Below are 13,892 nucleotides of genomic sequence, written 5' to 3'. Positions count from 1 at the left end.
ATATTTGATGATATAACATTCAGACATTTTTAAGTGTGTGCAAATACTTTTTTGGGGTCACTGCATATCCAGTACTCCTACTGGTGAATCAGTACAATAAACCCACTCGCTGCCAAAGGTTGGTGTTGGTTTTTTACCTGTAGATAATCACACATCAGCATCACTGAGACCCTGATATTCAAGGTCTACAGGTCACGGTCTCTTTGGCCATGAAGGAGCTGTGGTGTAGGCTGGTTTTGACCCTCTTCTCCCTCTGCCGACGGTTACAGAACCAAACACGCACCACCTCCTTCTCCAGATGGAGACCCTCCGCCATCCGCACAATCTCCTGAGATGATGGCTTACTCTTCTCCACAAAATTCCTTTCTAAGGCTTCCTTAGCCCCAAGACTGAGGGAGGAAATTAAGAACTAATTAGGTATTAATTAGAGGGAGATGCTGATATAATGGCTTTTGTTTTCTGTGTGGGTTTAGTTTAGATTCCCCATTTACCTGATGGTTGTTCTCCGTTTGCGTTTACGCTCATGCATGCCCATCTTCTCATTAAAAAGAGCTGATGGGAGTACTCACAAATTAGAGTAGTGATTCTGCCATCTTATGTTTTCATTAAAAACTCAGGGATAATGGTAAGATAGTGGTAAATAAATAAATAAATAAGCGATCTCACTCAGGAGTGTGTTGACTCACCACCGGCTTGCTCAGCCTCCTCCAGCCACTTTGCCAGGATGGATTTGAGCTTGCAGGCGTTTTTGAAGCTGAGCTGCAAGTTCTCGAAGCGGCAGATGGTGGTTTGGCTGAATTCAGAGCCGTGCACAGCCGCCAGGGCTTCACCCACATTGGTTTGTGTGTAACCTGTCAATCAAAGCTATAAGTTAGTAACCCTTGTGAAAAAGAAGTGTGTTTAATTGTACTGATTGTGCACTTTTAATGTACTTCAAATCTTCAAGATTATTAAAATAAAAATGTATTTGCAGTCAATATAATCCTAGCTAACGGAACGTTCTCAGGCTTCAGCAGTGTTCTCTCAAGGTTCTTCCAGTAAAGTTAAAAGGGATAGTTCACCCAAAAATACAAATTCTGTCATTAATTTCTCACCCTAACGTCGTTCCAAACCTGTAAGACCTTCGTTAATCTTAAGAACACCATATTTAAATGCATTGTGCTCTCCTGAAAGCTTGGCAAAGACTGACACGCAAGAGAAGATTTTGCTGAATAAAGTCTTTGTTTTGTTTGCACAGAAAAAGTATTCTTGCAGCTTCATGAAATTACAGTTGAACCACTGATGCCATATGGACTATTTTAACAATATCTCTACTACGTTTCTGGGTCTTGAACGTGTCAGTTGCGTAGCTGTCTATGCAGGGTCAGAAAGCTGTCGGATTTCATCAAAAATATCTTAATTTGTGTTCTGAAGATGAACGAAGGTCTTATGGGTTTGGAACAACATGAGGGTGAATAATTAATGACAGAATTTTCATTAATTCAATTATCCCTTTAATAGAAACTTAATAAAAAATGTTCATTCATAGTTAACAATGTTATCAAAACATTAGCACAAAAAACGTTATTTATACTATATTATACTACAGTGTATTATGCAAAAAACATTATTTTATACTATATGTTATTTCATGCAGTAAAACATTTTAGTTGGATGTTCATATAATGTTTTTTAAACTACTTACTACTTGTTTCACATGTTTCAATCTCCATACAAAAGTAGCGTTCCCATAATGATTAAAAAAATATCAAATCTAGCGTTCCTTTAATGTTTTCACATAACCAAGAAAAACATTTTTAAATCATTTAAAAAATTGAAGTTCTGAATGTTTTGACAAACTTAGTGTGAAAATTAACAAAATTAGAACATATTTTGCTGGTTGGCAAAAAGGTTTATAAACACAAGTAAATACACTTTTAAAAAGTGCACTTTGTAATAATGTCAAATTAAAAGTTTTACTTTAAAAAAATTTGAATTTCTGCATCAAATCTTGTTTACTTTTGCAGATTATTCTGACCAAGAGTTGCCAATTTAGGCAGAAAAGTTGTGTAAATGACCAAACAAATGTCAAGCAAACTAAGTCTGCAGTTGAATGTACTGTAGATAATAGCTCATTAGTAGAACGTCACAGTAATAACTTCTTATCTAATATAAATGAATCAGCTAAGCTAAATAAACTCAGTGATATAATAAATACGGTGTGGCAATGTTTTACATAATTTTATAAAAATATGGTCCAGCGCAGAAGACAAACCTAGTTTGATCCTCCTCAGTTTGAAGTCGTTAGCAAACTTCTCCAGTTCACGGATCTGAGGTGAGTCCATGTCGGGCGGCTCTTCCAGGGGCCGGCTTTTCCTGCGCAGCTCCTGCTTGATGTCACCTAGGGTGGGTTCGTCCGAGAGCAGGGCCTGGGGCAGTGGCGGAAAACTGTGGGTCAAAGCACAGGAGCCCCCACCCAAACTGTGCTCTTGGAACTTATAGAAGTGTGGAGCCAGAGCTCCTGCGGGACAACAAGACACAAATGAAGTGCTGTGTGTTAGAGGGAACGATGACGGTTTAAGGAGATCAAATCTTGGAAATCTAACCATCATTTATTGTAAAGACTACAAGGGACAATGGGACATCTTTCAATACCCTGCAAACTATTTTGTGTTAGTAATTCTGAACACCAACAGATACAAACAGAATTGGCTTTTGTTAAGGGAATATATTAGGGACACAGAAAAAAATATAAAAGGATTACCAATTACACCCAATTACCAATTACACAATAAAACATTTCATTTGAAATATTTAATTTAGAGAGAGAGAGAGAGAGAGAGAGAGAAAATGAAATATTTCTTAATTGTCACTTTCTCCAAATTTTTGGGAATATTAAGAAAAATTAAATACCTGTATTTTTTTAATTGCCAGTTTTCTATTTTAGAGGGCAAAATTTTGTATTGAAAAAAAAAATAATAATTTTAATAAAAAAAACTATTTTACATTAAAAACATATTTATATATTATATATATATATATATATATATATATATATATATATATTTCTAATATATTAAATATAATGGGGATATAAAATATTTCTGAATGTGTCTGAGGCTGTACTGTTTTAACAATAAATTGATCTGCATCGCCCTCTAATGGCTAGATATTTTCAGAGCAATATTGCCTCTGCCTCACACACACTGTATTCAGTTTTGATTATGTTTGAAAAAGATAGCCTAGTTGAATTCAGTGGCGAGAATTGTAAAATCCAAAAGGCAAATCAATGTATTACTAATTTTACATTAAGCATAAGTATTTACAGTAACGCATAAACATTAATATGATTCTAATTCTATGAGTTATAATGCAGTATAGACAAAAAGGTAAAGGCAAAAATGTTACATTTTCAGCAGTTAATGCAAGGGATAATTATACCGTTTTAGTTTTGTTTTTTGGACAATTCAAATCTCGTCTGTACGCATCACTAAATCTAACACACTGAAACTACAAAATCTTACATTTCTAGTAGTAGGCTACGAGTCAAGTGTGGCACAATTACACTAGACACCAGCACATGCTGCAGTCATTGTCATGGATAACCATTTTTCTCTGATTATGCATTATTTATTCTGACTGACTCTGAAATTTTAAAATATGTACACTTTGTTGTTGTGGTTGCCAGTGAGAAACACTGAGTACACGTGAATGTCATGGGGCCTGAAGGTTTGGATTCAAGCACAGGTTGTACCTTGCAGTGAGTTGGCTCCGTTGACCATGTTGGCATGAGGCATGCTGCAGGTCTGCAGGATGCGGGTCTGGGAGATACTGGCAGAGAGCATTTCCTGTGCTGGAGACATCATTACCACACTCACACACACACAAGTTAAATCCTGTATGTCTGTGTGTGTTTATGATGTACAGTAATGCATATGCACAGAAGAACAATACTTGAATCACCTGCGTAACTTGTGCGTAACTTGACGTACCTGCCATCATGCCATAGGTGGTCTGCTGGTTGCTATAGTGACATGGGGGCATTGGGTAGTGCAGGCTGGCTGACGCATTGCCCAAAGCAGAAGTGGACAGGTGCATATGAGAGCGTTTGGACGACTGGACCAGTGGCAGACCTGAGGGGAATAACACTAATATCTGTGATACATCCTAGACAGACATATGTATGGACGGACAGACCGACAGACAGATAGAGAGAGAGAGAGAGAGAGAGAGAGAGAGAGAGAGAAAGAGAGAGAGATTGACATCCTCCACTATTATGACACACTTGGAAAATAGAAGCCAAAACAAGTTGTGAAGAAATGCCTTTGCTGTTTCTTTCTTTCAAATTCAAAATAGTTTTATTGGCATGACTGTGAACAATGCAAGACTGCCAAAGCTTGATTTATGTGTACAAAAAACAACAAAATCGAAAATAATAGAAAACATTCTGACGTAATTTAAACTTAAAGGTGTCATCGGATGCGACATGCACTTTAACAAGCTGTTTGAACTGAAATGTGTGTTGGCAGTGTGTGTACACAACCACCCTATAATTATAAAGATCCACCCAGTGTTTTTTTTTTTTTATCTCGTTAAATCATTTCCCCTTTCTCAAATCGAGCTGATCTCAGATGCCTGTCTGTGTGACGTCACACTGACAGGTCCCTCCCACGATTGTTTGATTGACAGTGGCGTTTCAGCACAGACTGGACTGGTGTCTTACCTTAGTCCCGCCCTGAGTGAGCTGTCATCCATTGTTTCACCGCCGGAGAAGATGTAGACAAGAATGACTCCTAAAGGACTCTTAAGTATTCTTCGTTTTTGTATGCGGATGCTAGCGTATGCGTACAGTCGAACGCGTAGCCTTTCAAAGTATACTCCATTTGAAGTTGTGAGCGAACACCAACAGTCAACACATGCGCTCTAGAAAGCTTCATCCATGTTCAGTGGCTGCTCTATTTTTCCCTGTTAAGTCATGACTGATAACAAACATTTTTAAACTCTTTTAAACCAAAGCTGAGCTGTTGCATACCCTTACGCTCACAGGCGCTTGTCAATGTGAGCGTCTGTTGATGCAGTCTCCGCTATTTTGTTGTCGTTGTCCGTCTCTTTAGTTTAGTTTTCTACTGTGAATGAGCCGGGACAGTGTTGCCACCATGTGGAAAAACTGATTACTGCAAAATAACAAAGTACGTGTGGTTACAAAAATCGGGTGGTGCGCGTACTGTTCTGATGATGCAATTCACGTCACGCACACTGTACGCTGTCCCTCGCGTACGAAAAAGCAAAGCATACTTTGGGCTTAAAGTGCTTTGTTCTTGGATGTAATAATGAACACAGCAGTCGTCATTTACTCCCGACATCTGAGCTGCTGAAGACACAGTGGATTACATTTGTTTCTGAAGGGAATGTGCCCCCGTTCTACCTAAATTCGTCTATCTTTGCGTGAATCATTCATGATCCAGCTTCACCAACAGAAGAAATGAGTGTTAGGTTTTTTAATGAATCTTTGCAAATCGCTTTTCCTAATAAACAAGTTTCACGATGAATGCAGCTAAAGTTTACCATCTCTCAAAGAGCGGCTTAGAAGAGAAGGGCGGGGTCAGCAGAGCTAATTTGCATTTAAAGCAGCATGCAAGAAAATAGCTTGCTCTAGACAGAGCTGTTTTTAACAGGGTAAAAACGGTGTTATTTTACACTACCATTGAGAAATTTTAACCAAACTATATTACAGACTTTTCATTAAGATCCTAAAGAATCATTGTCTATTAACTTGTCGAAAATGGGCATCCGATGACCCCTTTAAATAAACAGTGTAACAAATTAGAACAATCTCTGCAAAACATTGATTGTTTTACCAAAATAAGAGGGTCATCGAAATTTCATTATTTTTTTTGTTTTATTTAGTACTGTCCTGAATAAGTTATTTCGCATAAAAGATGTTTACATATAGTCCACAAGATAAAATGTGACCTGTGCTGGCAAACTGAGTCACAATGAGCACATTTTTTGAGCAAACTTTTGAACAGTGTAAATTTTTCTTATTTTGCCTTAATGTCATATTTTGTTCATGTAGTACTGCTCTTCAGAAGCTACAGAAGATACTTACATGTTTCCCAGAAGACAAAATAAGTTTAATTGACCCTGATCTACCCTGAGAGACCCCCGGCTCTTAATGCATGTTTTTTTTCTTTCTGGAGCATCAGTGAGCGTTTGAACCTTCTGTAATAGTTGCTTATTAGTCCCTCAGTTGTCCTCACTGTGATGGATCTGAAATTCATACAGTCATTGTTGGAAAGGGTTCAAATATGCAAAAGATGCTGGAAAACCAAAGAATTTCTGGGACCTGAAGGATTTTTCTTAAAAACTGCGGGCAGTTTTAACTGTTCTGCACAAACAAGGGACTTACCCACAACTATTAAAAAATAAATAAAATAAAAAAAGCTGTCAATCATCCAGGTAACAACACAGTATTAAGAATCAAGGGGATGTAAACTTTTGAACAGGCCATTTTTTATAAATTCCACAATTATTTTCTTTTGTGGACTATATGTAAATTTATTTTTCTTTTTAATGTGAAATATCTTATTCAGGACAGTAACATGCATTTTGACCCACTGGATGTATCCACCACAGTGACCCTCAGTATGTGTGAAGTTCCTTGTGAATGTGATGTTTGTGAATTTGTTCATGTAGAGGTCTGTTATTGATTTAAATTTGCAACAGTGCACATCTGTCTTGATTTCTCCTGTCCTTCAGTGAGCACACACTCTTTGCTCTCTGGGTAAGCGACTCTTTTTGTGTCTGCCATTCTCAAAATATATAAAAAGAAAATGACATCTGTGCCAAACCGAATGGCACCCCTAGAAATCCTTAGCATAACATATATAAAATCTATATCCCCATTCATGTCACTATGGGCACTTGTTTCACTGATAATTTCGATTTGAATTTGCAGAAGAAGCACTGCCACATTTCCTGAACCTCATCACGTCTCTGCAGAGGTGACATTTACACAAATAATTCATTATTGCAGTAATAATGAATACCAGATTGTATAATTCCTTCCTTCATCAAATATATCTGAAAATAAAATTAAACTCATTTAATGAAGGAAAGCAAGTATGTAAATACAGATAATAGTTCATAATATGCACAGTGACCTCCGGCTGTCAGAGTCGCACAGAACATTCAATTGAATTTGGTTCAGATCAGAGTAAACCCGTGGGTGGTAATCAAACTCAACAAGCACCGCTACATCATTCTGAGACCAGCCTCCACTAACACTCATGTCAAGATGATGGGTGGCCTTGTTCAGTAGTGCACGCACAAGATTGTCATTGAAATGATGCGATCAACCTTTGATCCCTTATTAAAAACACCCATTGCTTTATCCAGAGCGCCAGCAGTTAAGTGCTCAGATACACTAACATCCACATTATGATAAATAACTCTTCAAACTTCAGATAGCTGTAAGCTCTGACATCCCCAGCCACTTTCCGCAGGTGTAAGTGGGCCTGAGTTAACAGAGGGCATATGTGCATGAATAGAAATGCCAAAACATTTCATTTGAGAGTTTTGCATCTTCTGGCTCAGAGCCTGAGTTCAATTGCACAGTTCAGTAATTATGCATAAGAACTATGATTTACTATGGCAAACAATGAGCAGAGATTTGACTCAATTCATTGAGTTTCTGACAAGTCTTTCACTAATGCTCTCTCACGTGTGAGACAAAACTGGGACAAAATAAGTACATGATAATTTAGCCATCAACATGTCAAACTAATAATATGTCTGCTTTGATAACTAAGTAACAGCTGTCCAAATTGAGCTGATTAGCCACATCTACATAATTTTGACTTATTTCAAATGCTCCCTATAGCGACTGTGAGAGGTGTCACTAAAAACCGTCTGACAAAATATACGTTACCTTTCAAAAGTTTGGGGCCAGTAAGAGTTATTCTTTTTTTTTTTTAATTTGAAAGAAATTAGTAGTTTTACAAAGATGCATCAAACTGATCAAAAGGCACAGTAAAGACATTTATAACGTTACAAAATATTTCTATTTCAAATGAATGTTATTTTGAACTTTCTATTCATCAAAGAATCCTGAAATGTATCAGTGTTCAGATAATATTAATCAGCATCTGTTTTCAACATAATAATAATAATAAATGTTTCTTCATCAGCAAATCAGCATATTTGAATGATTTCTGAAGGATCATGTGAAACTGAAGCCTGGAGTAATGATGCTGAATATTCACCAGAAATAACCTACATTTTAAAATATATTAAAATATATATTTTTTATCTTATTTATTCAAATAAAGGCAGCCTTGGTGAACAAAAGAGACTGCTTTAAAAAAAAAAAAAACATTATACAATCTCACCTGCTTCTCTGATTTGAATTGCAGTAAAATATGCATTTCTGATTTAAAAAGACATTGTTCAATGCATTATACTTTTGATTTTGTGATATATCTCCAGAAACATTTCCCCTGGGATATAGAGATGCGATCTCTGGAAAGGTCACTTCCTCAGAGTGAGAGTCAGACAGATTGTGAGTGATGACAGCAGTGAGGACTGGAGATAATACCAAATGATATGTGAACTTTAGGGTCATATAGACTAGGTCGAAAAGACATCCGCTTATAGTCCAGTGTCTCTCTCTTTCATCACCTTGAGCTTCTTCTGTGTTTTTCCTAAAAGCCTCTAAGGAAAGTATTCCCAGTGGACAAATGCTGTCATCGCAGAGATTGATCTATATGAGTACAACTTTCCAACTTAGTTCAGATGTAATGTTTGCAACTTCTTTCATTTCTATGAGTTGGGGTTTTACCATTCGAAAATGTTTCATTGAATAGTGATAGATTTATTTAGTGATATAACACTTTGTTTTATTATTTTTATTTTAAATAAGTTAGTAAATTTATTCAGCAAGGATTAATTAAATTGTTCAAAAGTGACAGAAAAGTCATTTATAATATGAAAACTTCAAATAAATACTGTTCTTTGAACTTTCTATTCATCAAAGATTATGGAAATATGTAATTGTCTTCCACAGACATATTAAATGAATACATTTATTGAGCAAGGATGCATTAAATTAATCAAAAGTGACAGAAAAGTCATTTATGATGTGAAAAAAAATAAAATAAATACTGTTCTTTTGAACTTTCTATTCATCAAAGAACAAAACAAAACAAAAAAAACACGTCACAGTTTCAACAGCAGCACAATTGTTTTGAACATGAAAAATAATTAGAAATGTTTCTTGATAACCAAATCATCATATTAGAATGATTTCTGAAGTATCATGTGAGACTGAAGACCGGAGTACTGATGCTGAAAATTCAGCTTTGCATCACAGGAATAAATTACTTTTTTAAATATATTGAAATAGATAACAGTTGATTGAATTTATAATAATATTTGACTGTTTTTACTGTATTTTTGATCAAATAAATGCAGTGTTGGTGCGTATAAACATTTTACAGACCCCAAACTTTTGAACTGTAGTGTGTGTGTGCATTTAATTAAATTGATAATTTTAAATATATAATTATAGTATTTGGCTTTTAGTTCTCAACTGGGTTTGTTTCAAATGAATTGAATAATAAAGAAAAAAAAAAAAAAAATCTAACATTGCAATGTGATAGAGGAGGAAAACTGACAATTTTGTAAATAAATAACAGCAGAATTGTACCAGCCAAACACATGGAACAAATACTGGACCAAATATTGCATCAAATATCGCCGTATCATTGCCAAATGACAGATGGGTTTGCACCAAAACAGTTTTAACACCAAAAATTATGGTAAACAATTTCTCATCTGTTTAAACAGTTAATACAATTATTTATTTAGCTAGCTCTGCACCACTATACAGTTAGGTGCATTTTATTATTAGCATTTAGTGTTATTTTTTCCCTCTTCTCAGTAGAGAACCACTGTGTGATCGTCCAAGAGCATGAGACTTACCTGAAGGCACCATGTTGGCGGTGTGGCTGGTGATGGGCAGACAGTCTGCGGCTCCGGTGTGATGCATGAGCAGCGGTAGAGCAGCCGAGTCTCCGCTCAGAGTAGTGAAGGAATCGCTGGTGCTGAAGGCCTGGCAGGTCATGACTCTGGAAGTTCACCTACTCAGGGTCCTACTCAGGATCCCACCTGTGTGCCATGAGCAGGGCGTGTGCAGGTATTTATACTGCGCCCCCTCAGACCCCCTTATCCATGTTAATGAGCTCTTGCTCTTAACAAACCATGACGGCCCGCTGAGGCAAAGCTCTGGTAATTAGGGCGAAGAGGTGTAATCTGATACTTTCCATTTCCACTCAGTGTGGCTTCCAGCAAACACCAGCGACAGCTCTGACCACGTCTTATGGGATTTAAGATTAATTAGCCATTTCAGGATGTGTTTACATTTAGCTACATTTTAGATGCAATGAGGTAGTGAGTCTGATTACCTAAATATGAAGTTATCACTGAATGTATGATGGAAACAAATTGGATTTATTAAGAGTGCATGAGTATTAAAAGATCTACATGCTAATACTAATAATTTTACAGTATTACATCATGGTATAGTAATAAAGAATTCTGAGAAGCAAATTAATTTATTAATGATATTATATTTATATAAAAAAACGTCATATTTTTTTTATTCAACATCAAGATTTTTTATTTAAATTACACATATATACGGTGTATGATTTATTGTTTCTTTACATAATTTCTATTCATATTTAATTACATTTTATTGTGTTTCATAACTGTTTTACAGTTGAAATTTTGATGAAGGTCTGTTATATAGTTGTGCTAATAGGGCATGATGTCAAAAAAAGTTCAAAGTGTGATCAGTTAATATTTTATCATATTTTCTCTGCACTGAAGGTGGAATTATTATTATTATTATTATTATTTTTTGTTAAGTATAGCCTTCACTAGTTCTAAAAGAAACTATACAAATACATTTTACTACAAATAAAGCACAAATATGTATTGTATTTTCTCAATTAATGTGAGGTCATAAAAAGTGTATGTAGATTAATATAAGCATTCATTTTAGATTAACTAAAGCATTTCAAACTGCTGATGAATTATAGAATGTCAAACTGCTTTAAAAAAATCATGTTCAAACACAATTTTTTTATTTCTTTAAAAACTGTAATAAACATGAGTGAGCGGCACTTATGGGGCATGTTGTCACAAAAGGTTAATGTGTGATCAATAAATATTTTAATTTTATTTTCTAGGCACCAAGAGTGTAATTATTGTTGTCGTTGTTGTTATGATGCTTTTTTAAGACTTCAAGATACACGCCAAATTTTCACGATTTTTCATGACTAAAAAGCCTCCACATAATTCTTTTTAAAAGAAACTGCTCTTTGACAAATATGTTTTTAAAAGCACAACTATTTCATGTAGTAGTTTCTCAATTAACATGAGGTCATTAAAAGAATAATTATAGAGGAGCTGAAACTTTTGCAATTTTAAATTAAAGCATGCCAAAATGCTGATGAATTACAGAATGTCAAATTGCTTGAAATTTCATCTCAAGCATTCAAATACAATAAAAAAAACTCCTAAAAATACTGCTGTCAGCGTGATATATTTGTGATATATTTGTTCTCTTGACAGCAGAACAATGTCTGATTTGGTTTAGTGAAACATGATTTGGCTTGATTCCACACGAGTGTGAGTGTTTACTTGACCGGTGTGTTGCTGGCCATCTGGTCGCTGGACAATTAGTTTGTGTTGCGTGTGTTTTGGCACATTCATGTGTTTGTTAAAATAAGCTCCAAAAGCCCTAGTCTTGAGATAGAGATGTTGTGACTTGTTTTATTTGTGATCATCTAAATCACTCTGCTTAGCTGAGCAGGTGCCCATCTGCAGGCGCAGGTACAGCACAATAGTTCACTTCAACACAACACTGGGAGTCTTTGTGTTTCTGCCGGAATGACAAATTAATCGCCTGAAGACTATTCTCCCTTTGCATACTGAGGAGGATGTGGTGAATATTTCTCATCAGAGTTATAAATTGTTGTATTGCAGTCTGTATGTTTTCTTTACTTTCTTCAGGCATCTCGCACACATTGGCTGATTAATAAATACGGCAGAATTGTAAATTATTAAGGTCTTAATATTGGATTTGAGTGATGGAAATGCACCATTATACATTCGTGTCTAGGTTTATATGTCATGTAATAGTTAACAAAACATAAAAATCGAGACCTTCCCCAACTTTCTAGGTTATCTATAAAAGCATGTAGACAGATTTTTAAGTAGTGAGCTGTGTCCGAAACCGCTCCCTATCCACTATGTCAGGGCTGTCCAAACTCGGTCCTGCAGAGTTTAGCTCCAACCCTAATTAAACACACCTGAAGCAGCTAATCAAGCTCTTACTAGGCACACTAGAAGCTTCCATGCAGGTGTATTGGAGCTAAACTCTGCAGGACACTGGCCCTCCAGGACCAAGTTTGGACAGCCCTGCACTATATAGTGCACTATATCGGCTGTCAGCCATTTTGTAGTGCTGTCCGAATTCTGAGTGAACGACTTCATTCCCTACATTCGTTCACTACTTTTTACCCACAATGCATTCTGATTTCGAGTGTATAACCGATGTACACTCGCTGAAGTACTATTTCCCTCAATCCAATGCGGAGAACCGACAAGCTGGAAGAGAGAGCAGGAGCGAGCGGGTTTGAATGAGAGATGCCGTTTAAATTACATAAATGATGATAATTTGGTGTATATTTAAAAATGTTCGTTTGGTGGCGTATTCATTCTGATGTCAAATTAATGGTCGTGGCCATTGTCATCTTATCTGTGAGCAAAAACGCTGCTCGGGAGAGTTTCAAGATACTACAAACAATAAATACATCAAATTATGAACATGTGTTAATGTGAGTTTATTGTTGTTGACAGTATTTTAATAGTATTTAATGATTATGAACATAAGCATTACAAAATAAATGAATAATATACCATCAATGAAACCACAAAGCTGATTACAATATAAAATAATTTTAAGTGTTATTGCCATTAATATTATTTTCTAAAATATAAAAGTACATATGTGACGAAGATGTTTGTGCAACGTCTCATGCGCAGTGTAAATGTCACCGTACGAATCCGTTCACTTCATTTCATTCCCTCCTGATATAGTCCACTCAACTGCCATACACTATATAGGGATTAGTGAATGAGTGAACGAGTGGGCGATTTCGGACACAGCTGTCTCATTTAGAAGACTGCATCCTCCAGAGGTCGAATTTTCTGTAGGTCGCATCCTCTGTAGGATGCGTAACGTATACGAAGTGTCCTCAGCCTAGAATTAAACGAGACGGCCTTTGTAGGACAGCAGGAAAAGGAAACAGGAATTATCACGTTGATTTACTAACACATTTAGAGCATCGTTGCGCTCTGACACCACTTAAATGAAGGAAAATTATTTCTAAATTTGGAAAGTTAGCATTTTTCTAATTAACGACGGTTGTTTACGGCAACGCAAAGAATTGTGGGTTATCTGTAGCAGCGAAGGATACACCTGATGCATCCTCCAAATTCCTGTTAAAGAAGGACGCATTCGAAGGTCGCTTTCGGAGTGTCCTACTTGCTTTTCTGAAATGTGACAGCCTCGATGGCGTATGCACCCTTCGAATGAGACACAGCTAAGGAGTCGGGTAAATCAAAAGGAAGTGACATTTATGCATGCTCCCGGAAGAACTATCTTCCAAGAGCCTCTTGTTCTGTACTGTAATGTCAGTATGTCATACAAAGAAAAGTTCATTCACACAGCCATTTCCATATAAGTAAGGGATATAATCAACGGTTTGCAGTGCATCAAATGATTTTAAACCACCCGACCTTTAAAATGCTTTAACGCACGGCAAGCCGTTGATAATCCAGCT

At 36.2% G+C, this 13,892-nt stretch overlaps 1 protein-coding gene across 1 annotated transcript; it reads right to left on the bottom strand.

Annotated features, from left to right (window-relative positions):
- Positions 1-57: 57 nt before the first annotated feature.
- On the bottom strand, positions 58-10,102 carry LOC306877098 (pituitary-specific positive transcription factor 1-like; the record flags this gene model as incomplete). Its single annotated transcript, XM_079428636.1, has 8 exons — positions 58-137; positions 190-389; positions 492-552; positions 687-851; positions 2,255-2,500; positions 3,734-3,832; positions 3,972-4,127; positions 9,961-10,102. The coding sequence occupies 8 exons, from the start codon at positions 10,100-10,102 to the stop codon at positions 58-60; spliced, it is 1,149 nt and encodes a 382-aa protein (XP_079284762.1).
- Positions 10,103-13,892: the final 3,790 nt, after the last annotated feature.

Source organism: Barbus barbus, assembly GCF_936440315.1.
Source record: "Barbus barbus genome assembly, chromosome: 11".
NCBI classification, from domain to species: Eukaryota; Metazoa; Chordata; class Actinopteri; order Cypriniformes; family Cyprinidae; genus Barbus; species Barbus barbus.
This window is presented reverse-complemented; position numbering and strand designations above follow the sequence as displayed.